We start from the raw sequence: 26,353 nt of genomic DNA, 5'->3' as shown, positions 1-26,353 counted from the left end.
TATTTTTTTATATATATATTACAAAACACACATTCAACACAAAAGTAAAAATCTCGATTTAAACTTTGTGGCAGTTTGTTACCGGGAAAAAAACCCGCTTATCTCTTAACACTAAATTAATAAGTAATATTGTTTATAAAGCATAAGCTCTTTCAAAATACTGCTTATCTGCTTAGACACAAGAAATTTACCGTTGGTACATTTTGCAAAAGTAAAAAACAGATGTTTTCTTTGTGGAACTTGGTTACCAGTAAACGCGATCATCTCTTAGCAACAGATTAGAAACAAAAAATGTTATTGTTCAAAAAAAAAAAATATTCTGCTCTTTTGAAATACTACTTATTTTACATTAACAAGAATTGTGCAGTTGGTGAATTTTGCAGAGGTTTTATTTTTTTATATATATATTACAAAACACACATTCAACACAAAAGTAAAAATCTCGATTTATACTTTGTGGCAGTTCGTTAGCAGAAAAAAAACCCGCTTATCTCTTAACACCAAATTAATAAGTAATATTGTTTATAAAACATAAGCTCTTTCAAAATACTGCTTATCTGCTTAGACACAAGAAATTTACAGTTGGTACATTTTGCAAAAGTGAAAATCAGATGTTTTCTTTGTGGAACATGGTTACCAGAAAACGCGATCATCTCTTAGCAACAGATTAACAGGTTAGCAACAAAAATTCTTATTGTTCAAAAAATATAAAATTTCTTCTGCTCTTTTGAAATACCACTTATTTTATACTTATTAAGAATTGGGTAGTTGGTGAATTTTGCAGAAAAGATAATTATTTTTGTCATTAGTGGTAAATATATTAAACACACATTCAACACAAAAGTAAAAAATCTCGATTTATTCTTCGTGGCAGTTCGTTAGCAGTAGAGAACGCTTATCTCTTAAAACCAAATTAATAACAAGTTATATAGTTAATAACAAGTTATATAGTTTATAAAACATAAGCTCTTTCGAAATAATGCTTACCTGATTAGGAAATGTACCAAAATGTTCCGTTGGTACATTTTGCAAAAGTAAAAATCCGAAGTTTATTTTGTGACACTTGGTTACCAGTAAACACACCCATCTCTTAGCAACAGATTAGAAACAAAAAATGTTATTGTTAAAAAAAAAACAAGATTTCTTCTGCTCTTTTCAAATACTACTTATTTTACATTAACAAGAATTGTGCAGTTGGTGAATTTTGCAGAAAAGATTTTTTTTGTTTGTTTTTTTTGTCATTAGTGATATATATATTACAAAACACACATTCAACACAAAAGTAAAAAATCTCGATTTATACTTTGTGGCAGTTCGTTAGCAGAAAAAAAAATTAATTGTATACCTTAAAATCAGTTTGTTGGGAAAAAAAAATCAAGTTTTGTGCCAATATTTACAAAAAAATTGTCCAACTTTATTTCCTGGCTGTGGGTCCTTTTAAAGCCTTTGAAAACCTCTGCAACAAGCCTTTGATTGCATCCACACACAGAGCGAGCCTCTAATCAAATCCTGCTGAAATTCTCCAAAGTCGAAGAGCTGTGTGTGGGCGAAATGGAAGTGAAACTGGTGGGCAATATCTCGCTTCACAAAACAAACTCCTACCTGAATCCACTGCAGCTCTGTCACTCTCCCAGCCATTCACACGGAACGCGAAACTCCTGAACAACAGGCGGGCAAATGAGTCAGGTGGTTCTCAGAAACGCACAAACAAACCAAAACATCTATGCAATACAGTACGTTCCATATTTATTATCATTAGGAGTTGGATGTGAGTAGGGCACAAAGATTTTTTTTAGCTATATTCCTATAGGACAGCAGAGCAGATGCGGTAATCACTTTATCATCGACGTCTAAACTGAGCGTTAAACTCTGGGTATAATCTACTTATGAAAAGTCTGTTTTCTCTAAGCAGTTCTGATTGTTACCATAACAACGGCATGTAGCAAGAGAAGATCTAACCTCGTTATGGGACCCCTCCTCCACAAGCCTTACCCTTAGGCCGTCTGATCAAGAGCAGCAGCAGAGCCCAGGCAAAGATTCTCTCTTTTCTGAAAAGCCCAAGTGCAAGAACATATTTTATTCTCACTGTGTGCCTCATTTGCGAGTTTGATGAAACATATCAGTTCCAAAATGTTAGGATGAAAACACTGGAAAATATGAAGAAAATTGAATTGGACAAATGCTGATTTTCAAACAACTGTTAGAGAAGAAGAAAATATCAATTTCTGTCTACAAACCAAAATCCAAAAGGTCTACTCTAGTAAAAAACACTGAAATCCGCAGGAAATAAGATCAGTGCAGTATTCATTAACTTTAGTGAATCATTTAGGCCTAAGCTGCAATGCAAAGAGAAGTTCAGACACATTCATTAAACCATGAGAAGACATATGCAAGAGGGTTAGTGGTTGTGAAACCTGCTGACAGTTCTGAAAGTCAGTAGGCAGGTTAACATTTACTGGCATCAAACATTTTGAGAACTTTTAAAAAAAAATGCAGCCTTATAGAAAATCTGTAAAAAAAAAAAATAAATAAAATTGCAGGAACTTAATCTGAGTGATAAAAAATGATGCCAGGTTTCATCAGCAGGTGGCAGTGTAGCTTGTGTCACGCACAGCTGAAGAAAAGCAGATCAAATTTAAATCGAAGGAAAAAGAAAAGGAAAAAGTCAGCAAGCACAACTCTTTCAATTAAAGCTAAACTAGCTTAAGCAAGTCTCTGTCAAAATTCTTCTAAAATTTGATTTTAATTACTTTGTCTCTCACCGCTTCTTGAGGAAATTCTTACAACTTACTGCTATAGTAAATCTCAATAGTCTAGTTTTAAGAAATGGGGCAAAGTTTTAACAAATCCAAAATTGTGTTTTAATGAATCTGTGATCAGAGTAAAATATTCTAAAATATGTCAGACCAGTTGAAATATTTTTGCCCTGATGTCTGATCTATTGCAAAGTGCTCCTAACACCAAAACATCATTTAAATTTTTCCATTTCAAGAACAACTTCCTTTCAAGCTTAAAACACACATCTTCATATGAAAATTATAGCAAAAGTCCCACACCGCTGAAATATGACACCTCTCCATTCTTGTTTACGTTTTTGTGAAGAAGGAAGTTGTGCTCAATGTCTTCTTCAGAGGTTTTTGTGTCGTTTCCTTCAATAGTTCTTAGTGCAGCGCCACCACAGGTGAGGGGAGGAACGGTTTTTTTTTTGCACCGCACACCAGCTGAAAATGTAACAAATGTTTAAAATGTCGTCCCCAATCAATCCCAGTGCCATATAATGCACTGAAAATATCTTTCAAATGTTACAAAAGCTCTTAGATCCCCCCCGCGCTCCAAAACTCAAACAAGACGAGTTTAAATTAATTTTTTTGTTAAAATACAATCTAGTTTTATTGACAATTTATTGCCCCATGAAACACAAAAATGGATATATGTATACAATGTAAGAAATGCAAGCTTTAGGAAGAGCAATACAGCAGGATTGAAGACTAAACTAAATTCACAGTACTTAATAGAATACAGCACATGAAGATGAATAATAACAACCACTTCTCTTTTCTGGTGAGTTGGACAAAATGTTTAAATATCATTCATAAGTAAAAAGAAAGAACATCGTAAAACAAATATAGCATACAGTACAGAGTAGCCAAAATGGCTTCTTACAAGTTTGCATTTCAGCTTGTAACAACTAGCGTGATTGATTGTCAACCTCAGTTTTTCTAAACAGCAATCATACGATAACATACGTAACATAAGCTTCATATTTATCATGTTGGCATTATGTGAATATGTGGATGTATATGAACTTATTGTACATAGTTACAGTATTTTTTTTTTCTAAAGCTTCATTTGTTTTGAGGTCAGCTCATTTTTACTATGGATTGGTGTTTTAAATTAATCTTCAAAAAAGAAAAAGAAAAGATCCATGTAATCTGTTCATGAAAACCAACAGATGTTCAGTAGATTATACACAGCCAACTTGTGTCTGATCTCAGCTGCTATTGCTTTTTAAATTGGGTTGCACGCTATTTAGAGCCACAGGTCCCTGCACTAACAGAAGATACTCCTAAGAGGGGGGAGAATGGGAAGAGGTTGAGGGAGGGGGGTAGTGTCAGGGCCAAGGACACGACGAGACCGAAGCTCATTAACAGCACTCACAGCGCCGCAGGAGGAACAGAGGAATTGCATAGTGTAGCGGCATCGTCTTTCACATGTTTTCCTATGGAGTGTGTTGTTACCCTGTTTGAAGGTTCCTGAACCCCTTGGTGCCCCCCACCAACCTCCATGTTGCTCTTGCAGCTCATTACGACGGGGGCCACGAGATGAAAGGTCTATTTTTAAAAATGAGGGGGTGAGAAACTGAAACTTAGCGACTGTAAGCTCCTTGAAAAGATTTGGCCAAGAACGTGTTTAGCATCCTTCAATACAGCGCAATCTAAACAGAAATAATCATTGATATCAGTGCTAATTCTTCTTTAAAAAAAAAAAAAGTAATAAAAAATAAGTATGCTATCGACTACATCATAAGACTGATGACATTTGTGCGATGTTTGGGAAAAAAAAGCCCAGAATGCTGTGTCATGTGGCGGCCCAGGGCAGCAGGAATGAGATTATGACGATGACGAGAGAGAGCGAGACGGGCAGCAGGAGCAGCAGCTTGACGGGGAGAGGTAGGGATGAGGGCCACAGGGAGGTCAGCTTGGAGCCTCGGGACCCATCCGAAGGACTCTTCTGCTTCTCCACGTTGGGCCCAGTGATGATGAGCGGTCTCACCTGCGAAACGCTCTCCTGAGGGATGAAAACAAGGCAAAGGACGGGGATCATTCTATTGCGTCTGGATGCACTTGCAGTTCCTCCTTCAGTTAAAACCAGAGAAAAGTCTACGAATTTTTTCAGTTTTTTTGTTATGTTTTTAGAGACCAAGAAATGTAGGCATCAAAACAAGTTTGAAAAATGTGAAGAGGAAGCGCATTCCTTAAAAAATGGTTGATAAAAGCAGCAAAATTAACAATCATTTCAAGGATTTTGCTGCAGAAAACTAAAACAACTCAGACTGTAGGTTTCATAGTAGAAGTCAGATCTAATGGGCATTTGTTGGTTCTGTTTGAGTTTTATTTATTTATAGCCTATGGAAAAATTAATGTAGGATTAACCAATTAATAATTGGATAGCAAAAAGGTGCTTTATATATATATATTTTTTTTATTTTATTTTTTATTTTTTATTTTTTTTTACAGAATTTGAACCAGGTGAAGCTAAAACTAAACTATTTGAGGAGTTCTGAGTGAAACAAAATTATAGCCAGAGATATTTTGAACTTAAATGCAACATGTACTGTTTTGTACAGTTTTACCTCTAGTGGTCTTTTTTGAGTCTGTATACTGCAGCTAACAATCAATTTTTAAATTAGTTGACAATTATTTCAATAATATATTAGTCATGAATAGTACAATTAATCATTTCAGCCCTACTTGCGACCATGGTATTGGCTTTGCTTTAAACATTGGGATGTAAATAGAAATATAAAAATTACATCAGTTTCACTTTTTATGAGTGTAAGCTGCTGCAAAGTCAAGTTGAGTAAACTGAAGCCATGTCACATTTTCTTTCACAGACAGAGAATTTATGTAATAATAGCAAATATGTTGACTTTAATTTAGATGTTAGTATGTGGATTTAATTAGAAACAAGCAGCAACCTTGTTACTATTTTAATTATTATTATATAGTACGTATTTAGATTTTATGGCTTTGAATTTAAGTGCTTTTGACCTTTTTCCAAAACAAATATGTCGTTCAGTACCTGGCATTTATTCTGTCTAATTATAGCTTTTTGACTGTGGAATAACAGCTTATGAGGTGAAACAAAAATCTCCTGTCAAATCCCATCTGCGCTGACCGGACTGTAATAACAGGGTTAAACAAGAGAGAATCTAAATGGACTCTTTTACTGTCCAAATGTCCGACTCATTTTGCCCTGTGACCAAAAATAAATAAATAAATAAATAAAACATCAGATGAAATATGCAAATGAGATTTTTGGGAAGTGGGCGAGAGTGAGAACAAAGACAAGAGATAAGACAGATGCAAGGCAGGTTACAAATGCCTGGAGATTACATAATCAATATGGCACTTCATCATAAATACCTACATAAATACTTAAAAAATATATGTAATATAAAATATGATAAATAAACAAGCTCAGTTCACAATGTTTAGCTGGTAAACTATGAAAATGGTCAAATTCATCTTGATGTGGCTAAAGCTGGACTAGAACCACTTCTTGTTTAGTTTGAACTGGCACAAAGTTTGACTGTCCACTTGAGGAAACTCTTTTATGCCCTACTATCACAAATGTAAACACGGAGTTTTGCTAAACTTAACTGGGTCTTTAACTAGAACTTTTTGCTTTGATCAGATCAAATATTCAATTTTGCTGTAGCAAACACTCCAGGTTAATCTGCCAACAATCAAAAGATGAACGATACAAAAGCACACTGAGCACTCTGTTAAATCAGATGAGAGGTCTGATATGCTGTGAGCTAATTATTCATCAACTCTCAAATAACAGGACATTAAAAGAAAAAAACTGGCAAATTCTGCCTGTAGACTGAAAACAAGCCATCATTCGGTCTCTTAGTAGGACAATTGCCCAAACATGAGGCCAAATCAATACAGAAATGGTTCACCGAACACAAAATCAACTTTTTTCCAAGACTATCTTATCAGTTCTGGAAAAGAGCAGAAGGAAATCACAAGTGGGCTACCGCAAGGTTCAATCTTAGGTCCCCTCCTATTTAATATCTACATGCTCTTCCCACTAGCTCAGGTTATAACAGGAAACAAGATTAGCTGCCATAACTATGCAGGTGATGCACAGCTCTACGTTACAATATCACCAGGTGACTCTGAACCCATTTAAGCACTAAACAGATTCTTAAAACAGATCAATGTGTGGATGTGCCGTAACTTTCTCCAGCTGATTAGAAACAAAACTGAAGTTATTATTGTTGGGCCTAGAGGAGGAAACTAGAATCAATGCACAGCTTCAGTTATTACAACTAGAAACTAGTAATCAGGCTCAAAATCCATCATCAAGTGGTGATGGACTCTCACTTGAACATTCAGAGCCACATATAGACAGTTACAAAGTCGGTCTTCTATCACCTGAAGAGCATTTCCAAGCTTAAAGGACTCATGTTGCAGCAAAAGTCGCGCATATTGCTCAAGGATGTGCGACTTGAGCAATATTTGTTATCGGTTACTTTTAGAGAAAAGCATTGACTCATCAATGCTTTTCTCTAAATCAAAGTGTAAAAAACTTTGAACTTGACGAGAAGAGAGAGGACTCAGGATTCCAGACAATCCTGAGTTAAAGTATGGTAAACTATGCCCCCACCTACAGAGTATTTTATTTTAAATGAAACCAATCAGCTTGATGATTGTCCCTCTACCTCCAGGATGGTCCTGCTGTGTGCTCTGTCGGGACTGAGCCGCAGGTTCCAGCGATGGCTTTTGTGGCTCCGCCCTCCGTCGTCCTCACTCTCCGTGGTGTCCTGCCGCGCCACGCGAGGACGTTTGCGCCTGCGTGAGCTGATTCGCTGGAGAGAGCTGTGCTCCTGGATTCTGAACCAATCAGACTTAAGGTCAAAACATTATAAGGAAAAAAAAAAGTACAAGCCAAGCAAAACGTGGCGAAGAGGTCCCCCAGTAAAAACCAACCTGCAGTCTGTGTCCTCTATGTCAGCATCTGCATCGCTTTCTCCCTGAGGGTCGGATAACAAGCACTCCTCCTGCAGCGCAGAGGAACATTAAAATACATTACGTTCAAAATATGAGTCGTCGTTCAATACAAAAAAAAAAAAGATGGTGAATCACAGCCATTAGTTGTCACAAACAACCTCCGGTGGTGGTATGTGTCTAACCGCATGTGCTCATGTGTGACTTTTCATTATGTCACGGTTGTTAATATGCATGAGCCAGCTGATGCCTCCTTCGATAGCATGACCAACGAGCTCACCACTTATATAAATGTCATCCTATTTATATCCCAGCGGTATTGATCTCCTCTGGAACAGTTGAATGAACACCTCAAATTGTTGAATGACTTCTGCATAGAATTGTTGTATGAAAGGGAATTTCCTTTAAACCATTGACTAGAACATCTGGGGCCAGTTAAACCAACAGTGATCAAGTAGTCAGAGGTGGTCTGAACTAACTTTGGAAGGTTTATTTCTCACTAAACTGGTTCACTTAAGAATTGCTATTGTATAATTGCTATTACTATTTAGCCAAACTTTTTAGATTTCTGTCTGGTAAAAAAAAAAAGAAAGAAAAAAGATATTGACAAAATGTGAAAAATTTCAAGGATTCTGAATACTTTTCCAAGACAATGTAGATCTGACATGTTGGAACCTTCTAGAACTTTGCACAGTATAATAGAGAGAGCTCAGTGTATAGGGTGCTTTAGCTAACTGATGACACACACACACACCCACGCGCACGCACACACATGCATATGATATATATTACCTCTGTGCCATATCCCTCAGAGTACCTGGTTAACATGACTCTGTTTTTTCCACAGTGTTCACACAGCAGAGTGCCCTGACAACAGAAACGCAAGAAGATAGCTGAGAGTGACTGATCCTGAAAACACTTTGAGGAATAAAACACACACACATCTACGCACACACACAACATGACAGCTGTCAGCACTGAGCTGCTACTGTAAAACGTACAGTAGAAAAACAGAAGCAGCAACAGAGACACAGAAGAGATCTGTAGGAGGCGAAAGGCGCGTGTTTACATGTAGAGGGACGCTCTGAGCGACGCGGTGCGGCGAAGTGCAGCGTTTTTCGCCGCGCGCCACAGACACTTAAGTGGGAAGCCTGAGCACTCACCAGCGTAGGCGCGTGTGCTTCTGAATAAAGTGTACAGGGACCGGCCTCGCACAGGCACACTATATCTACCTCTTCACAACTCGCCCCCATCTGAGACAGAGACAAAGACAGAGAGGATGAACTGGTGACTCTTTGATGCCTCTTACCCCCTTTTACTGCCTGCCAGCGGCAGATTAAGCAAACACTGCACGAAGGAAGTTCTAAGATGTTGTTTCCCAAACTTTTTTTTTTTTTTTTTTGTGAATTATGCATCTCCTAATGGCTCTGTGATGTAACCTTTTCCACCTACTTGTATTTTCAAGAGCTGAAAACCGGGCGCTGATTAGACTGCCTCTGCCAGACGCTGGAAATCATGAATGCTTAAAAACCCGGGTAATTAAGCCGAGGAAGTAATTAACATCACATCCACTTATCATAAAAGACACTTCTTTGTAGATTACATAATAAAGTTGTTGTTGTTTTTTTTGTTTTTTTTGAGGGGATTGAATATTGACCTCACAAATTATTACAATTTTAATCAAGCGTATCAGTTTGTAACTGATGTTGTGTTCTATAACGCAGGCATTTCAACAATATCAAGGAAATTGTTTTGGTAGTAAACGCTGCATAAACATTTGATTTAGAAAATTTTGCTTAAAGTTTTTAATTAACTACTATTTTTGTCCATCAACACTGAGCAGAGAACAGGAAGGGTGATATGTTTATATGGGTTGTATTTAGGGGTGCACTGATCGATCGACCGACTGCCCCGATTTCCTTATTTTTGGGTGATTTGATATCAGCTGATACTTACATGTAAATTCGATTTTATCCACTAAGCTTATCTACTTCAGCAGAGGTCTGAAAATCAACTATTATATCGATGAATGGCACACCTAAGCTGTTTTTTTTTTTTTGCAGAAAGGTTAACTTATGTTAAAAAGTTAGGCTTTGTAACTTTGCAGGAGCTAACATGCTAGCATTCTTGCTAGCCCAAATGTTAAAAGTTACATCGGTGGAGTTTAAGGCTTTAATGACAAACCGCTTAAGCTACATAGTTGAGAAAGTTTGTTTCCACAATCGGTTTGAACTTTTAAAAAATGTAACAGCATGTTATAGCTACTAAAGGCCAAGCACCAATATATTTTGAAGCCATAAAACCTATCAATATTAAAATTGCTTTCTTTCTTTCTTTTTTTGCATTGGGACAAGTTTTAAGTGCTACATCTATAAAGGAAATGCGAATGTGTTACTATGGAAGCAAAATAGTGACGAAGATGGATTTTTTTTGTTGCTGACTGAAAACAGTATATCAACTGGAAAGATGTAATTGCCCCAAAATTATGAAACAATTGAAAATCAGTTCATGTTAGAACTGAACCCTCAGTTCATGTTAGAGATAGCGTCAACAGACAAAAGCGTCAACCAAAGTCGTTGTTTGCGAGCATAAAGTTTACGGAGTAAAAACTGGCTCTTTAACAACAATTTGTACTTTTTATGTGTTTTCTCTTAGTACAAACTTGACAACTACTGTCCACATTTGTGTTAAGTCAAAAACCTGTCTCAAAATTATTTTTCTGGATGTTTAGTTGCAATAACTACCTTTTTTTTCTCAGTTTGACTGTAGATGCTGTTTGATTAGGTGTTTATATTTTACTTTCGTGACACAGATGGTGTCCTCAGAATTTACTTTTTGGTAGCTCTTCTAAATTTGTACTTTTTATTTGAAGAAAAGTGAGACTTCCTTAACATAACTGAATTAAAAGTGGGGTTACTTTAGGAGACAGCTTTTGGGAGGATGTTGTTGGAGCACACCTGTCAATATTAGAAAAATAGCGCTGGTCAGAACTGGAGTTGTTTTGAAATTACAATTTTCTTACAAATGATCATTTACTGCTGTGGTGGCATACAGACAGACTAGGTTTGTGGGTTTTAAATTACTGCAGGGGGTGACGGTTTACTATGTCTCCTAAGTACTGCTCACAGACAGTCCTTCCTTGTCCTGACTGAATAAGTTCAAATACAAAGCTTCACTTTATGAACTCATATTTGAGCTGGGAACTTTGCCAACACAATTGTTGGTTTATATGAATATTGTACTATAAATTAATGCCCGAGTTTGGCATTCCAAATGGAATGTCATCACTTAAGCATGGTTAAACATGATGTAAAATTAACTTTAAGCGTAAATAGTTTTTAAAATTTAGCAAAATGAAATGCATGCAATTTGTTACCTCAATTTTATGAATTAAATTTTAAGTTGGTTTAGGCGGTATGAAAGCTTGTTAGGTGTTTCAGCTGGCTCTATGACTTCTTTTCTATGTAATACAATGTCAAAATCCAGGTAATCCAAAAACAGGTTTTGCGCAATAGATAAATAAAAAAAAGATTTAGAGCCTTACCTCACAGTCATTTTCGGATGTCTCTCCAGAGGTAAACAGGCTGTGGGTGTCAGACTCCCTCCGCAGCATGACCTCTGACTGGGATCAAACACTCACGTGGACCTAGAGGGGGGAAACTATTATTTTCATTGACTTGACTTTGTTCGGAAAATTATTTATGCTAACACTCTTTTCACTTGGAGGTTTCATTTATTTTTTCTGAGTGTTCTACTTCTTTTTTTTGTTTTAAGAATGATTCATTGATGGACTGCAAAAACAAACAGCATTGCAGTGGTGTAGAAGTGATGCTGTCTTTACGCAAACAGCGGGGTTTGTCATCACATCACATCACAGCACCTCTCTAGCATCTGCTCAGCACTGTCCGCACTCCCATTACGTAATAACCACAGAGCATCAATGTTATAGGTAGCCTGAGAACTTTTCACATAAAGTAAAAACGCGGACAACATAACAAGGGCGTTCTAATAATTAAAATCGAAAAATTCAAATATATAATTACTGAATAAGTATTCAATATTTCCGGTATTTCCCAACTCTAAGATATAACAAAATAAGAGCGGAGTAACCCATCTTACCCGAAAAGCATCGCAGGACACAGAATAAACCCATAAAAGGTCGGCTGAGTGTTTTGATTAGAGAACGAGCCGGCGCACGCGGCAGTGCGTGTCATTGTGGCGCGGAGAAGCCATGAGCTCGCGCTGTTCGCTTATGTTTGACATTGTGGCAAATCCTCTGCGTGATGTCAGCGCGAGCGATGACAGGCAGCTACAGTCAGGGAAGGCGCGCGCTCACTCACACAGTACACCAAGCACCGCGGGAGCGCGAGCCAGAGATTGGTGCGACTTCCGTTTTAACGTGGCTTTCAAAATAAATTGAACTAGGTGAAATTAGAACGACATGAAAACAATGACACGTGTACGTTTCTTCCTTTTTACAGCTTATTGCTATATCATAGTATATAATATGTAATAAATATATCACAAGAGTCTCTTCAAACTTATCTTCATCAAATATCAAATCCCCCTATTTATATCATGACATGTTGAGTTTAGTCATTCTGAGATTAATGGCTCTATATTCATTTGTCTTTATTTCTGTATAGAGTAAATAAATCGTTTAAGAAACATGTTTCATTAATATTAAATCCATATTTTTGAAATATTTTTATTGTGAAATAATTCTTTGACTTCTTGAAGCTTTTGCTGGTAACTTGAGATCTGTGTTATATTCTTTATTATTCAAATTATGAAGATATGTTTTTTTGTTTGTTTTTTTTTTGTTTGTTTTTTTAAAAAGACGTGCTTCTTGGGGCACCATGTTTGTTTCTTCTTTTACAGCAGTCTCTTAAAAAATACTCAACATAAAAATGTGCAATAAAATGCGATTTGAACACGTACGGCACAGATACCAGATACTGAGATTATAGAAATTTTTGATCAACTTGTAATTGGTGTCATCTTGTTAGTCCTACCTTGTAGATGTTATTTTATCAGGTCGGTGAAAAAACACAATGGCATGTAAAAAGGAAAATTCATGTATTTTATTCTCACATGTTGTTACATAACATAGTTCACTAACAATATATTCTGTAATACCAAAATAGATTGCTATATTTTTTTGAAGGATCAGAAAAAAATTATTGTGGATAACAAACAAAGATACTATGACCAATTATAAGAAAAGAAGGCTAAAATACTGTTTGAAACAATTCTTTTAAAATTTATCAAAGACCTGCTTGAAGTGCTCTGTTGAAAATTGATGCTACTGTTTTACTCCCCTCACTGTGGATTTAATGTGTTTCTCACTCCGGAACATGTGACAGATAACTTTGATTAAATTGTGATTTCATCAAAGGAACAATGTATGTTTAGTGCATACAAAAAGGAAATTGCTAAAGAAATTGTTTAACTTGTGTTATGAGACCAGGCAGAATCAATTTTTAATCACAGGGTTTATGAGTTTGCAGAGTGTTTTACATTATTGTGTATTGAGCATTATGTGACTTTATGGGTGTGTTTAGAAAACTGGTAAAAAACTGAGTGACGCTTGAATTGAGAGCAATATGCAGAGTGCACATGGATCTAATGGACTAAAGGTTTTTTCCATTTCACCTTCCATCCTGCTCACTGTGACAATGATAGAAATAAACCTTTGTGTGTGAAAAGATGCATCTTTCAAATAGTCTTGGTTTAAGCTAAATAGTTGCTGGGAAAAAAAAAACTTTGTGTTTTGATGCAAAAAACTTGAAATGTTGCATTCCCTCTACCTTTGCTTTGGAAAACATCTTAAAAGTGGTTCTGTGAGCCCTTAAATCATCTTTTCCAAAGAAAGGCGCATACCTACTGAACATGGAATTGCAGATCACTGCTGCCACATCTCATTGTTGCATTGAATATGCGCTGCGAGGCAATGTGGTACACTGGTATGTTATTGTCTTTGAGGAAAATGAGACGTTTACTTGAAGTAAAACGGTGCACAGTTTAAGTGTTGAGTCGTGCGAGCAAGTCTGGACGGTTAAAGTGGAGACACGTAAAGTTTTCAAGACGACAACAATGGCGTCGTGATAAAAAAAAATTAAAATGAGACCAGGCTTGAGTTTTAGAAAACTACATTTAAACGTGTTGGAAGAGCGTCCCATTTCAAGCTGACCTCTCTAATGACGAAATCAAAGTTCAGTTTTTTGACCCTGACATCTTAAAAACCCTCAAACGTGCAGCAATTACATGTGATTTTTGTCTTGATCTTTATCTTGGCACTTAGAGTCGACCTACAGTCGGTTCAGTAGCCATGTAGGGACCCGCAATAGAGGAAGAGGGGGGGAAAAAAAGAGTTGCAAGCATTTATTTAAACAGCCACTACCGCACAGAGACACACACCGAGACACAGAACATCCTCACATCCCGAAAATTGCTTTTTCCCACAGAAAACGTGTCCCTTTCTGTAAGGGCGCCGCATCGTCCCCACAACTCTGCAGCTGCACTTATCGGGTCTGGTAACTGGAGCCTTGCCAAAACAAGTCTGCTGTTTATTTGTGAGCAAAAGCCGTCTTTGGGAGGCTGAAGAAGTAAAACTTTAGACACTCCCAAGACAAGCAGCGAATATGTATATTTGGGAGCAGACTTTAAAATGCCGTGTTGATAAATAAATGCCTAAACGATATTAAGTCTTGCAAATGGAGCTCATTTTGACTGAATTCTCCCATGAGTCCTGCTGCCGCCAGCAGACAGCAGGGCTACTGAGTGAGATAAAGTGTAATTAGGGGAGACCTAATGGCCGAGGGAGGGATCCTCATTAAGGTTGCATGTGGACCATGCAAAAGACCCTTGGGGACAAACCAAATACTGTTTTAGAGACCTTTCTAGTATCTGGCAGTAGTCCTTAAGTCTTTTCACATTTTGCCTCACAAACTTTAAGTATTTTATTAATATTTAAGGTGATAGACAAACACCGAGAAGTTCCTTTGTTTCTACAAATAGAATCAGAAAAGTGTGGCATCTATTTGAATTCAGTCGCCTTGTCAAAATACTTTGCATAGCCATCATTTCGTCGATAGAAATGCAACTATAAGAGGTCACAAGCCAGTGATTCCTTGTACCAGTCCCAAGTCTTTAAAATGCACAGGGTGGTTTCAGGAAGGGAAATCCAACATAAAGCCTAAACCAGATCAAATACGTGACTCACAAACATCAATTCTGTAGTGGATTGGTTGAGGCCGGGGTCAATAACACCCTCCAACATCGGCATTGTTAGCATCTACTGCAGTGAGACTCCATCTGATAGGCAAAATGAACTATTTATGTGAGTTTATGACATGTAGAATGTAATACTCATAATATTATGCACATTGACGATGCATTGGAACCCCTGTACTTCGATCTTTTACACCAGTAACTAGCTTCCCCGCAGTGTTTTGCATGGTCTCATCTGACTAGAAGTTGTTTGCACTGTCCTTTACCTGGCTTTGTTTCAAAACAAGTAACTAGTACTGATGTGACAATAGCATTGCACTGCTTTCAAGAGAATATTTCCTGCATATTTGGAGCAATCCTGCTCATAAAAAGTTCACCGCCCTACTTAAAAAAAAACTTATGTAAGAACAATATGTCTTCATAAAACTGACAGAGGAAATTGCTTGAAAGCAAGATGAGCTCTTCTGTGTGTGTGTTAACTAAAGAGGACGGAAGTAACAGATCTAAAGGAGAAGATAAAGAGGCTTGTATATACACTATGATACCAACACAAACAGGAGATTTGGCCTTGATAAGGAAATGAAGGAAAAGGGCGCAGCTCAAATAAACCATAACCGATGCACCAGTGCATCCCTCGCCCTCCTCGCTCTCCAACTGAAACTCTCGCCAGCCGTTGCTTCTGGACACACACGGGGAGATGAAAGTCAGAGGGCAGCTGCAGAGGCATTTCTGAAAGAGCAGCAGGGAAAGGCATTCCGTGAATTTTCTCATCAGAGTTGGGATCAGGACTTAAACACAGCCCATCAAGGCTCACAAGAATTCTCTGAGGTTGCAGAGCTCAGCTGCAAAAGAACAACAGCGGACGTTTAGATCAGACGCTTCAAATCTGAAGGAACAAACACGACACCCAAGGCAATTACAGGTTATGGTGGAGTGAGGATCGGCCAGAGGTGGCTCAGAAATTGGGATTCTGGGCGTGGGAGCTTTGCGCTCCTGTGGTGGACAAGTGAGGCAGAGCATCCACAGATGTTCAGATGGAGATTTAGTGTCTGTGAGGTGGAGGCTGACTGTGCAGTGAAAAGAGAAAGTACAGGAAAAGCAAGGAGTTCTGTTTCTATGAGGAATGACGGGAACGAAAGACAAGGTCTGGTAGATCCTCAACGGGACTTTTGCTCATTTTCAGGATGAAGAAGAGGTATGCCTTTTGGAGTCAGCTGAGGAAAAAGTAACTTTTTTAACACATTCATTTCTTAAAGAGACCAATGAAGGAATCGGATCAAATCAAGGACTTGACCTGGGATTTTGACCAATCCTGGGACTCGATCATTAAACCAGCTGCATGCCTTTGCCTCAACTCCTTGGATTTCTCTGACCTCTTCGATGAAGACGACAGTGAAGAGGACGAGCAGCTCCTTACATCACCACCAAGTCAACACCTGTCCGTGGCACCTCCTCCGCCACCTCTTCCACCGCCTCTTCCTCCACCTCCCGCTTTACCTTCACCATGTAAAGGTGCAGGAATTAAGAGCCACACCTTAAAGCTTCACTGGAGGGAACTCCAGAACCTGACCCCGCTTCCCAGGATGACACGCTTTGGGAAGCAGACTATATGGGCCGGGCTGGAGCCAGTGCAGTTGGACACGAACCGTCTGGAGTATTTGTTTGAGTCTAAGGCCACCAGCACCAGTTTTAAGGTGGTTTCTGGGCGGCAGGTGAGAATGATAAAAAAAAATTTAAAAAACACCTTGAAACCAGGACTTCTGTCCATTTCTAAGTGTTTTATGAAAAGACAAAATGGCAAAGTGTGTTACTGTCAAATATAGCGATCTGCTTATGTCAGTCCCAACAGCTGATTTAGTAAGTCTCTATGTGTGTTGAGGGTTGGATGTAGCAGTAGCCGAGTTTCCATTACAAATGTGCACAAAAACATGTGAACACTCAACTAATGTCAAAAATCCACAATTTTGTGTTTCCTCCATATTTGTTGAAACTGTCACCATATTGTGACAGCTTTATATGAGACAGACAATCTGTGAAAAGAATGGACGACTTGTGATTTCTGAAGTCAGCTGATCAATAACAATGGTTTGTAGTCATTGGCAGCTACAAAGTAGGTAAGTTTAGTGAAAATCCCATCAAAATCAAAAAGCAGTCATGACAGTAATCTTTCAATCATTACTGTTTCTGTTAAATTCAGTGTAAACCATACACTGGCTCAAAGCCCGAGTCTTTCAGCCTGCATTCAATTTGTGGTAGGCGTATAAGTGAATGATTTTAAAATCAATGCAGCAAAAAGGTAATGTTTGAAGATTCATCACCAGGTACATTTATTCTCCAATGTTCAGATTTTTTTGTACTCTTTGAATTTAGGTCAAAACATTATTGTTGTTTTTAGGAAACGTTAGTTCAAATCTATGGAAGCCCGTTTATTCCACTTTGATGAAAACAATAAATAAATTTGTGTCTCACAATTATGACTTAGGTATCTCGTTATGAGATACCCTTTAGTTGTAGGTCATAATTATTAGATAGTATTTCATTCTTATGAGAACTTATAATGACGATAAACTAATTATAAGATAGTCATGTCATACTTACTAGAGTCAAGTTGTTGTTTTTTTTAAATAGTGGCAGAAATTGGTATGAATACCCTTTGAAGAATTTATATGATTTATAAAATGATGCAAACATCCAAATATATCTAATTATAAATTATAAGGCAACAAAATCTGTGTCACAATCAAAAGGCAGGGAAAAAAAAACATATTGCATCATAACAGTGTGCTGCCTGTTTCTCTTCAACAGAAGCAGTCGACTATTTCAGTGCTGGGCATGAAGCGCAGTAACATCATAACCATCGCCCTGAGCAGCCTGCCTCCACCTCGCCTCCTCCCTCCTGCTATCTACAGCATGGACAGCAGCGTGCTGGACAGAGAGGACATTCAGGTACACCGACCCTCTGTATCTGACCTTTAAACTTTTGTTCTGACACGGCGTTTACGTTGCTATCTCCAGCACGGGTTTGAACTGTTTTCACATTTCGTCTATAACAGCGACTTGAAGCTCTGATCCCAACAGAGGAAGAGCTTTCTCTGATCAACGAAGCCAAGGCCCAGAACCCCCACGCTCCCCTGGCCCAGGCTGAACTGTGTCTGCTCACCCTGGGGGAAATACCTCACCTGAGTACGAGACTTCAGCTCTGGACCTTCGCTCTGGACTACGACTCCTTAGAGAAGGTAGACAGAAACAACACCTGTCATGACTGTCACCTTGACTGATCTCAGAATGGTTTGCAAACGTAGCTCTGCTGCTTCTTCTAACGTCCAAAGCCTAAAAAAAAAAAAACACAGCCTGCTGGCTCTTCTACAGTACCATTAAAAACCACATGTCCGTATTTGGTTATTTTCACATTTCAACCACAAAATTCGATGTGTTTTAGATATGGACCAGCAGAAGAAAAGAAAAAAAAACATACACACACAACTTAAAAAAGAAGTGTCATGCTCAATTTAAAACCCAGTAAAAGAGCTACAAGTAATCTAATTGATAAGTTAACGCTCAACAGCTAAAGCAACAGGTTGTTGCTGACAACTTATTGACTTGTTGATAGCAACAAATTGTTGCTAACTGCAAATAGATCTTATTTGTCATTGGAAATGCTTATGCTTTGCCCTGGATAGAGGGCTGCTTTCTTTTTAGGTTTTGTATTAAAAAAACAACTTGCATGCAAATTAGCGACCAACAAGTTTCTAACTCTAAACCCCCAAATTACTAATTCACTTGCTTGCTAGCAAGCTGCTGATGGCAACTAACAACATATTCCAGCAATATGTTCTGGTCAGATGGTTTCCTCTGACCGGAACATCTTGTCACACCACGTGTCGTTGTTGTGGGGAAAGTCTTGTACAGAGCACAACTCCTAAAGCCAACCAGCACTGACCGAAATTCTTGCCACATTTTTCAGTTGTGAAACTTTTTCAAAACCGATACACTACGTTGTGTAAGTCTATATAAAATCCTTGGCTGTAACAACTAAAGAGTGTGAGTACTTCTGCAAGGCACAGTGTGCTTTTTAGTTCCCACAATGCCCTCTATATGTGTGTCCATCCATTATATAGGAAATCGCTGAGCCTCTGTTCCACCTAAAGCTGGCCATGGAACAGCTGGCCGCCAGCCAGACCTTCAGGTGCATCCTAGCGACCGTGTTAGCCATCGGTAACTTTCTCAACGGCTGTAAGGTGAGGGATCGTAATTGTTAGTTTCATTTTTTATTTCTGCTTAATTTCATTCATGCTTGACAACAGATTTCATTTCCCCAAGGCCCGTGGCTTTGAGCTGAGCTACCTTGGAAAGCTGTCCCAGGTGAGGGATACGCACACGCGCCAGCCGCTGCTGCACCACGTCTGCGTGCTCCTGCTGCAGCTCTACCCACAATCCTCTGACCTCTACTCTGACATCACCGCCGTCACTAAAGCCGGCAAGGTGCATACTGTGAGAAGTCACTACAAAAAAACAAAAGGCAGACAAAGTCACATTTGGTGCTAAAAAGGTGTCCCTCATCTCCGCAGTGTGACTACTCTCTAGTCCAGTCCAACTTTGCACAGCTAGAGGCCATGTGCAAAGCATCCTGGGAGCAGTTGAAGGTTCTTGAAAAGGCTGAGGAAAAGAGGAAAGGAGGAAAAGGAGATAAGCGGAAAGGGAAAGACTTGGAGATGTTCACTCCAGAGGGTTCGCTTCGTCACAAACTGCCCAAGATCCTGAAGGAGTGCGAGGAGCGGCTGAAGGTCCTGAGAGCCGTTCACCGTCGGGTTATCAACAGGCACGCTGCACACGTTCACCACACACCGAACTTTGAACGGCTTCACCCGTGATTTAGAACTTATCGTTTATCCTGCTGATTGTCTTTCCTTCTTCAAGGTTCCACTCGTTCGTCATGTTCCTGGGTTACTCCCGAGCCATGGTGCGAGACACCAGAGCAGAGGACTTCTGCAGGACCATCAGCAACTTCTCGCTGGAGTACAGGGCCATGAGGCAGGCCATCCTTCTGCAGAGGGAGCGGGAGAAGGAGCGGCAGAAGATCGGAGGTGAAAGCCCGGAGCCCAGCACGCCTGTGGGCAGGAGGAAAGGTCAGCTAACTCCAGCGTCACAGGTTGGTGTTTCAAACACTCCCAAACCAAACCATTCAACACATTTACCTGTTAAAGGGACAATTTGGCAGAAAGGGGAAAAAAAATGCAACATGTGGGTGCAGAGGGAAATTAACCCAGAGCCATGTGAAATGCGTATAATCTTTGAACAGCACCTCTCTTCCGAAAGATCTGAATAAACTACTTTTGATCTTCCATGCAGGAAAGTGATGAACAAAGCCGCCTGGAGGAAGTGCTGAGAACGCCGGAGTCCGTTCCGAGGAGGGATGGGACTTTACCACGAAGCCGCCGACGGATGGCTGACATAAAAGGTCTTTCACACATTATTTGTTTTTTTTTTACTCTTACTTTGATCAGTTTTTCTACTTAATTTAAAGTGAGTTTACTATATGATTTGTTGACTTGAGTGCTCATTTGTTTCTATTTCAGATTCGTTTTCAAGAAAACTGAAGGCATGACCTTGCTGATGTTCCCTGTTAGTCACTGGAGAAAGTTATTTATGATGTTGCCGTTACACTGAAATGTTGATCTCTTATATTCCCATATTTTACAGCCGGTGCATTTTGCAGCAGAGCCTTTGTCGAATACATGGGAAACTTTGAGTTGAGGATGAATTTTGTAATTTGCATGAGTCAAACTATTGTTATTGTTGTTTTTATAAACAGCTAAATTGAAGTTAGACAAAAAAAAATATCCTTATGAAAAAACTGATGCTAATAGTTTTGATTTCAATCCGTTTTTGACTATCAAGCTAAAGCAACAGCTAGAACCAGATGTTTACATAGACACATATTTTTCTCACGGTCTGGCACTTAATGCAATAAACGTTTTCTGTTTTCAGTCAAAAATATCACAAGCATTGTGTAACAGTAAAAATGTGCATTTGCATAATATCTAAATTAGCATTTTGTGGTCATAAATTGCTGTTGTTTGTAAAAAAAAATGATTTTTTAAAAAGTATGTGTGTTTAGAGAAATAAAATAAAATGATTTACAAAAAGAGCAATACTTGTCTTGAATCTGAGCTTTAAAGCATAAATAAAACTTAAAAATTAAAATGCTCAGCTGTATTATAAATAATAAATTTAAATTTCACAGTATTTAGCAACTGCAGTCACCTGTAATGGTTTATTTAAACCCCAATCAATTTTATGGTAGAAACAGGCAAATCTTATCTGCAAATGTCTTGAGTAGCTAGCAGTCTTCAAAAAATACAAAAATTATAAATTCAAATTTTGTAACCATGGCCAAGTTTAATATTGTTATTTTGTGGAAACTACAATTAGTCAGTTTTTAAGAATCTAAAAATTGAGACGAATAATTACAAGAATGAAAGCTAAACTGTTTCTAAGTCAAACTGACAAAAATTACAGTCTTTGGACTTCGTATTGAGTTTTAGTCTTAAATATTCCTGACGTTAATCGTCTTTTGTTTAGGTTTTTAGCTTAAATTTTCTCACGCCGTCATTTGAGTCGAGCGACAGCGGTTTGCAGATATCTCTGTTGACTGACACATCTGTCCAGTTCAGCAGCCAATCTGTGATAGACTTTCCCAGAAGGGGGGAGTAGAGATCCAATCAGAAGCCAGGAATACAATCAGGGGGCGGGGCCGGCTCTGCTCACAGTGTGTGAGTCGACGCCATTTTGTGTCACCCGGTTTCAAGGTGCTGCTTACATTCAGTGAGCAGAACAGTAAGCGGATAACCCATCTCCCGAGTAAAACAAGCTTTCAGTTGTTCTCATTTTTAGTATTAAGGTACTGGTGAGTATTTTTAACGAGAGATTTTTCGCACCTTTTTCATTTTTTTCTAAATTTTGAAGCGTCTTTGGGATTTTTTTTAAATGTTATTTTTGTTTTTATTGCAATTTTTTCTGGCTGGTTTTCCCGAGACTGTGTTGACTGGCTGGCAGGCTGGCTGACTGTTATGGCGTACATTTTGTGACGGCAGTAAAAACAGCTCATAAACTAGTTTGCTGTAACATTCACCTCGGTGTCTTTGCTCTGTTTTTCTATTTTAAACCTCCATTTTTCAGGCATGTTGTGTTCTCTTGTCGTGTATCTGACTGTTGGCTCGTTTTCATGGAGAGAAATGTGGAGGATTGTTCCAGGATGATCTGGACTGCTTTTTTTTTTTTTAACCGGCTTATTCAATCTCTGGAATAAAAAGATGTTTTTTTATGTTGCTTTTTCATCAGCCAGCAAAAACCTGGTTTACATTTCTTGACGTAGTGTTTTTCAATTTTCTTTGTAGTGATTGCTGAGGCTTTATGTTTTCCTGCAGAGGAGTGATGTCATTTTTCAGGCATTTTTCAAGGACAACATTTGAACATTTTGCACAGTCAACAAGTTGGAGTTTTCTTTGCATAGGTGCCACATATTTTGTTCCTTTTTGGCAATATTGGTATATTTAATAAAGCTTTTTAACCCAAAAAGGGAAAGGTACTATTACATGAGAGGTGTTGAAGGGAGCTTGTGGAATACAATTTTGATTACCCAGTTTGTTTTTGAGCATATGACAATAAAGTTATTTCTATTTTGAGGTGTGCAGATGTTATGACCTGAGGGCTCACGGAGCTCCAATAGGGCTCAGGGTCTAAATAGCTCTGATACGGTGATACCTTGCTGCTTATTTGCAAATTCAGTTTGCTTATCTGTGTGAGTGTGACCATAAACAAGGTGGTTTAGCAGGCAAATCAATATTTTAACAGTGCTTTCCCCCCAAACAATTGCATTTTCTTTTGCTTTTTCATATTTATGCAAAGTTTCACCAGCAACAGAGGCACTTGTGTGTTTTTCCTATTTTTCCCCCTATATTTTTATTATTTAATTATTTGAACTTTAAAGTGTTCTTTATTTAGTCCAAAACAATGCAATTAGAGACAATGGGTAAAAAAAAGAATACATTAGCTGGTTTGTAGTTATTCCAATGGATTATATAAGTGGAATAACTGGTCATAAATACATAAACATGAGTTATTCCTCATATTATACTTGACATTAAAAATATTTAAGAAGATTTCATCTACAGAACTAGCTGCTCTATTAAATATTTGGAAGGCATTCACTAATATGTAGATTTAGGACTCTGTTAATATTGGTGTAATGGCCGGTAACCAGCAGTTAATTGCCTGTACAGTTTGCCAATATGGTCTATAAAATACAGTTGTATGACAGCTCAGTAATTTGATGACCATTAATCTCATAATTAATGAAAATATTTGAACAATAAAAATAGTTTATTGTATAGTAAGCCATAGTTTGTAAGACCCTACGAAATAGGTTGTAGTTGGTATGAAATGGAGGTAAGGAATGTAACGGCTTATGTTCATGATGAAGGTATGGTATGAATTGGCCAACCGACCCACAGGGCCACCTAGGGAATTTTCAGACATTTTATTGTGTAGTGTCAAATAAGGAAGATGTCAGCACTAACTGATGTCTGTCCAGTCTTTAATCAATCAATTTATTTGTATATCACATTTCAGGAACGAGGCAGATCAAGGTGCTTTACATCATGAAAACAAAAACACGTCATACTGTCAACAGTTCTGAAACCTAGTGACAGACATTGCGTTTTGTCAAGTGCCATTGTTAAAATCATCAATACACATCAAATATATTGATCAATGTTCCATTTTTTATGGTTTAAAGCAACTCATAGTACTTACTAATCAATCAACCAGGTTTATTTGCATTGCATATTTCAGCAATAAGGCTTTATATAAGGCAAAGTGCTTTACAATATGTGACTTTTAATATGGCTTAAAATGATAGTACCACTTTAATGAAGAACTATGCAACCAAAAACAACACTGGTTTTAAAATATGTTTTTGTATTTAACATAATAGTTCATTTATGTATTGCATACCGGGTGTTAGTCACTTCACTCCTTTCTTATTTGGTACTTTTGGCCGTTTCATACCCAACTTTTTCAGGAACCAGAAGAAGTTGTCTGTCACGGGCCATTTTCTACCACCTTCAATTCATACCTACTGAACCTTATGAAGATTTTGAACTCCCTTTAACAAGCCATGATGTAAAGTCATTTGCTGAGATCTGATCTTCTAATAGTCTTATGGGTTTTTTGGGGGTACAAAGTGGAAGAAAGGTGGGACCAGATGTCTATGTGGGGCTCTATTACCTCGTTTCCACTGAGTGGCACAGCACTGGTCAGTGCAGTTCTGTACACCACCATATGGGTCGGTGTATTAAACTGCCATTTGAACTGTCACTGTTCAGTTGAGGTTAAACCCAAACGCTCAACATTGTGTCATACTAGTGTGACAACGAACATGACGCAGTAGTATGGCTCATGCTTGTAGCCATCAGTGACAACCAATGGACTATGATGTGTAACAGCTGTAGTACCACTCCAACCATACCATATCACTTTCCTATGGACCTACAACTGAGAGGGTGTGTCGCAGAGGTCCATTGAAATCACTTTTACAATGGAAACAGACCAAACAGTGTGAGGAACTGCACTGACCCGTAAGCATACCGCATCCCTCTGACGGGAATTCATCTGTACTCTGTGGCTGCTCAAGCCACCGAGGATGAGCCATGCTTGCTGCAGGAGCTTTCATAGTTGAAGCACCAACACTATATACATACAAAAACACAGACACAGAAAACTAAGTTCTTATATGGATTGGATGCCCAAGTTTCAGATAATAAAATAATATAAGGCAGTTAAATATTCTTTTTTTATTACTGGCCAGACTTTCCATTTATTGTAATTTGGTCTTTTTAGAGCTCAACTGTGGGCCATAATGTAGATGAAAGATGAATGTAATGATGCCATATAACAATAGTCCTCATGTTGACATAATCCCACTATACCACATATTGGTATATTGATGTTTTTTAGGCAATGTTCTATAAAGTTATCACCAGTGATGGGTTGCCTGTAGTAGAAAATCCTTCGAAAGCCACACAGACCCCCAGTTCATAACCATGTATTAAGAGTATCAGTCTCTCTGATCAGATGGCACTTATCAGTTTTGCAATGGCAAAGATTTGTTTCCAAAGGCAGTTATTTTACATCAGCATCAGCTGATTAAGCCGGCAGCGTTACTGGAGCTTAGCAACAAAGCAGCTTAGCATTCTCTTCACCAATAATTAGAGATGAACCGATCCGACATTAATGTCTTAATCAGGCCCAATATTGAAAAACAATTGAGTATTAGAGACAATGTGCCTGATCCATAAGGGCAAATCTATTCAGTCTAGTTTCTATGCTTAGTACTTTGAGCGATGTTTACTAAATCTCAGATATTTGTATCGGTATCGTGAGTGAAAAAAGTGCATCGGTGCCTCCCTACCAATAATACTACAGTGCTGTACCCTGGTGTTTGACTATAACAGTTTGGATTCAATTGTTCTTAAACTGTACTCCCTTTTCTTCAAGACATGCATTACAGAAAAACTGACCAAACTATTCATTTAACAATCTATCCGAGCAATGACTCCCTATCTGGATCAGTCCAAACCAAGACTGACCACAAACTGCATAAACTGATGGGTTTGGAAAATAAACTCCTAAAGGAAAGTGAATGTGTGTAAATCCTGTAGATCCCTGCTTGAACCCCAACACTCCTGTCAGAATTAGAAACACCACAGCTTGTGGTCGCTCTATCGGGTTGCCAGCAGGGCAAATCATGCAGGGCGAGAGCACAGCATTAAGCTTTGGCCAGACAGTCTGCTGCTAACATGTAATCCCTCTGCTGCTGCTGCTGCTGCTGCTACTTCTGGGTTACACTGAGGCCCACCTGGCTGCACTTCTTGCTTTTGACGAGTGATATCTGTCTCTTGCAATGTGAAATAAAGTTTCTGTCAGCAAAAAAAAATGCAACTTCATCACACACCTGCTAATTCAGTCAAAGGAATGATTAAATCTACAAAGGCAACAGGATTATAGGCACCATAAAGCACAGAACGCCTCTGGATGTTGTTGTTTTTTTTTTTTCTTTTGCTGCTGCCTCCATCTGTTTCATAATTATAATGCACACCCCCACCCCACTGCAGTCTTACATAACTTTGTGACAACAAACTCAAAGCTCTTTACTCTTATTAAAGCCGAGGCTTCAATGCTAACAGTGAAGCGCTGCGGAGTCTGGAGCAGCAAAGAGAAGTCTCAGAACTATGCAGCTCTTTCATGCAAACAGAAGGCAGACAGAAGCACGACAGTATGAGGCTGCATTATTTATTCAGCACAAACCTCAACAGGCTTGA

General features: G+C 38.4%; 3 protein-coding genes across 7 annotated transcripts in view; 2 read left to right on the top strand and 1 right to left on the bottom strand.

The window, feature by feature from the left end:
• Window positions 1–3,363: 3,363 nt before the first annotated feature.
• Window positions 3,364–12,094, bottom strand: LOC103130243 (uncharacterized). 2 transcript variants are annotated; one of them, XM_007541580.2, is made up of 7 exons: window positions 11,859–12,094; window positions 11,284–11,385; window positions 8,903–8,992; window positions 8,532–8,606; window positions 7,722–7,792; window positions 7,454–7,625; window positions 3,364–4,788 (listed from the first exon to the last, which is right to left on the bottom strand). In XM_007541580.2, the coding sequence occupies exons 2-7, from the start codon at window positions 11,350–11,352 to the stop codon at window positions 4,579–4,581; spliced, it is 687 nt and encodes a 228-aa protein (XP_007541642.1). In that variant the 5' UTR covers window positions 11,353–11,385; window positions 11,859–12,094; the 3' UTR covers window positions 3,364–4,578. The 2 variants fall into 2 exon arrangements, with proteins under 2 accessions (XP_007541642.1, XP_007541644.1); XM_007541582.2 differs by lacking the exon at window positions 8,903–8,992 and having other exon boundaries at window positions 11,859–12,093.
• Window positions 12,095–14,926: 2,832 nt separating this feature from the next.
• LOC103130242 (FH1/FH2 domain-containing protein 1) lies at window positions 14,927–21,045 on the top strand. The gene is made up of 9 exons (XM_007541579.2): window positions 14,927–16,684; window positions 17,778–17,918; window positions 18,026–18,208; window positions 19,091–19,210; window positions 19,293–19,454; window positions 19,541–19,791; window positions 19,890–20,121; window positions 20,322–20,430; window positions 20,549–21,045. The coding sequence occupies exons 1-9, from the start codon at window positions 16,235–16,237 to the stop codon at window positions 20,575–20,577; spliced, it is 1,677 nt and encodes a 558-aa protein (XP_007541641.1). The 5' UTR covers window positions 14,927–16,234; the 3' UTR covers window positions 20,578–21,045.
• A 741-nt stretch (window positions 21,046–21,786) lies between these two features.
• The window catches only part of hnrnpc (heterogeneous nuclear ribonucleoprotein C), an 11,823-nt gene continuing 7,256 nt past the window's right edge, over window positions 21,787–26,353 (top strand). For 3 of the 4 annotated variants that reach the window (XM_016665777.1, XM_016665776.1, XM_007541575.2), the window contains exon 1: window positions 21,787–22,485. The gene's annotated coding sequence lies outside the window, so the exon portion shown is untranslated. The remainder of the gene's footprint in view (window positions 22,486–26,353) is intronic. The other variant, XM_007541576.2, reaches the window with a different exon arrangement.

Source organism: Poecilia formosa, unplaced genomic scaffold, assembly GCF_000485575.1.
Source record: "Poecilia formosa unplaced genomic scaffold, Poecilia_formosa-5.1.2 Scaffold618, whole genome shotgun sequence".
Lineage (NCBI taxonomy): Eukaryota > Metazoa > Chordata > Actinopteri > Cyprinodontiformes > Poeciliidae > Poecilia > Poecilia formosa.
Note: the sequence above shows the minus strand (reverse complement) of the source record. Positions and strands in the feature narration are given on the sequence as shown.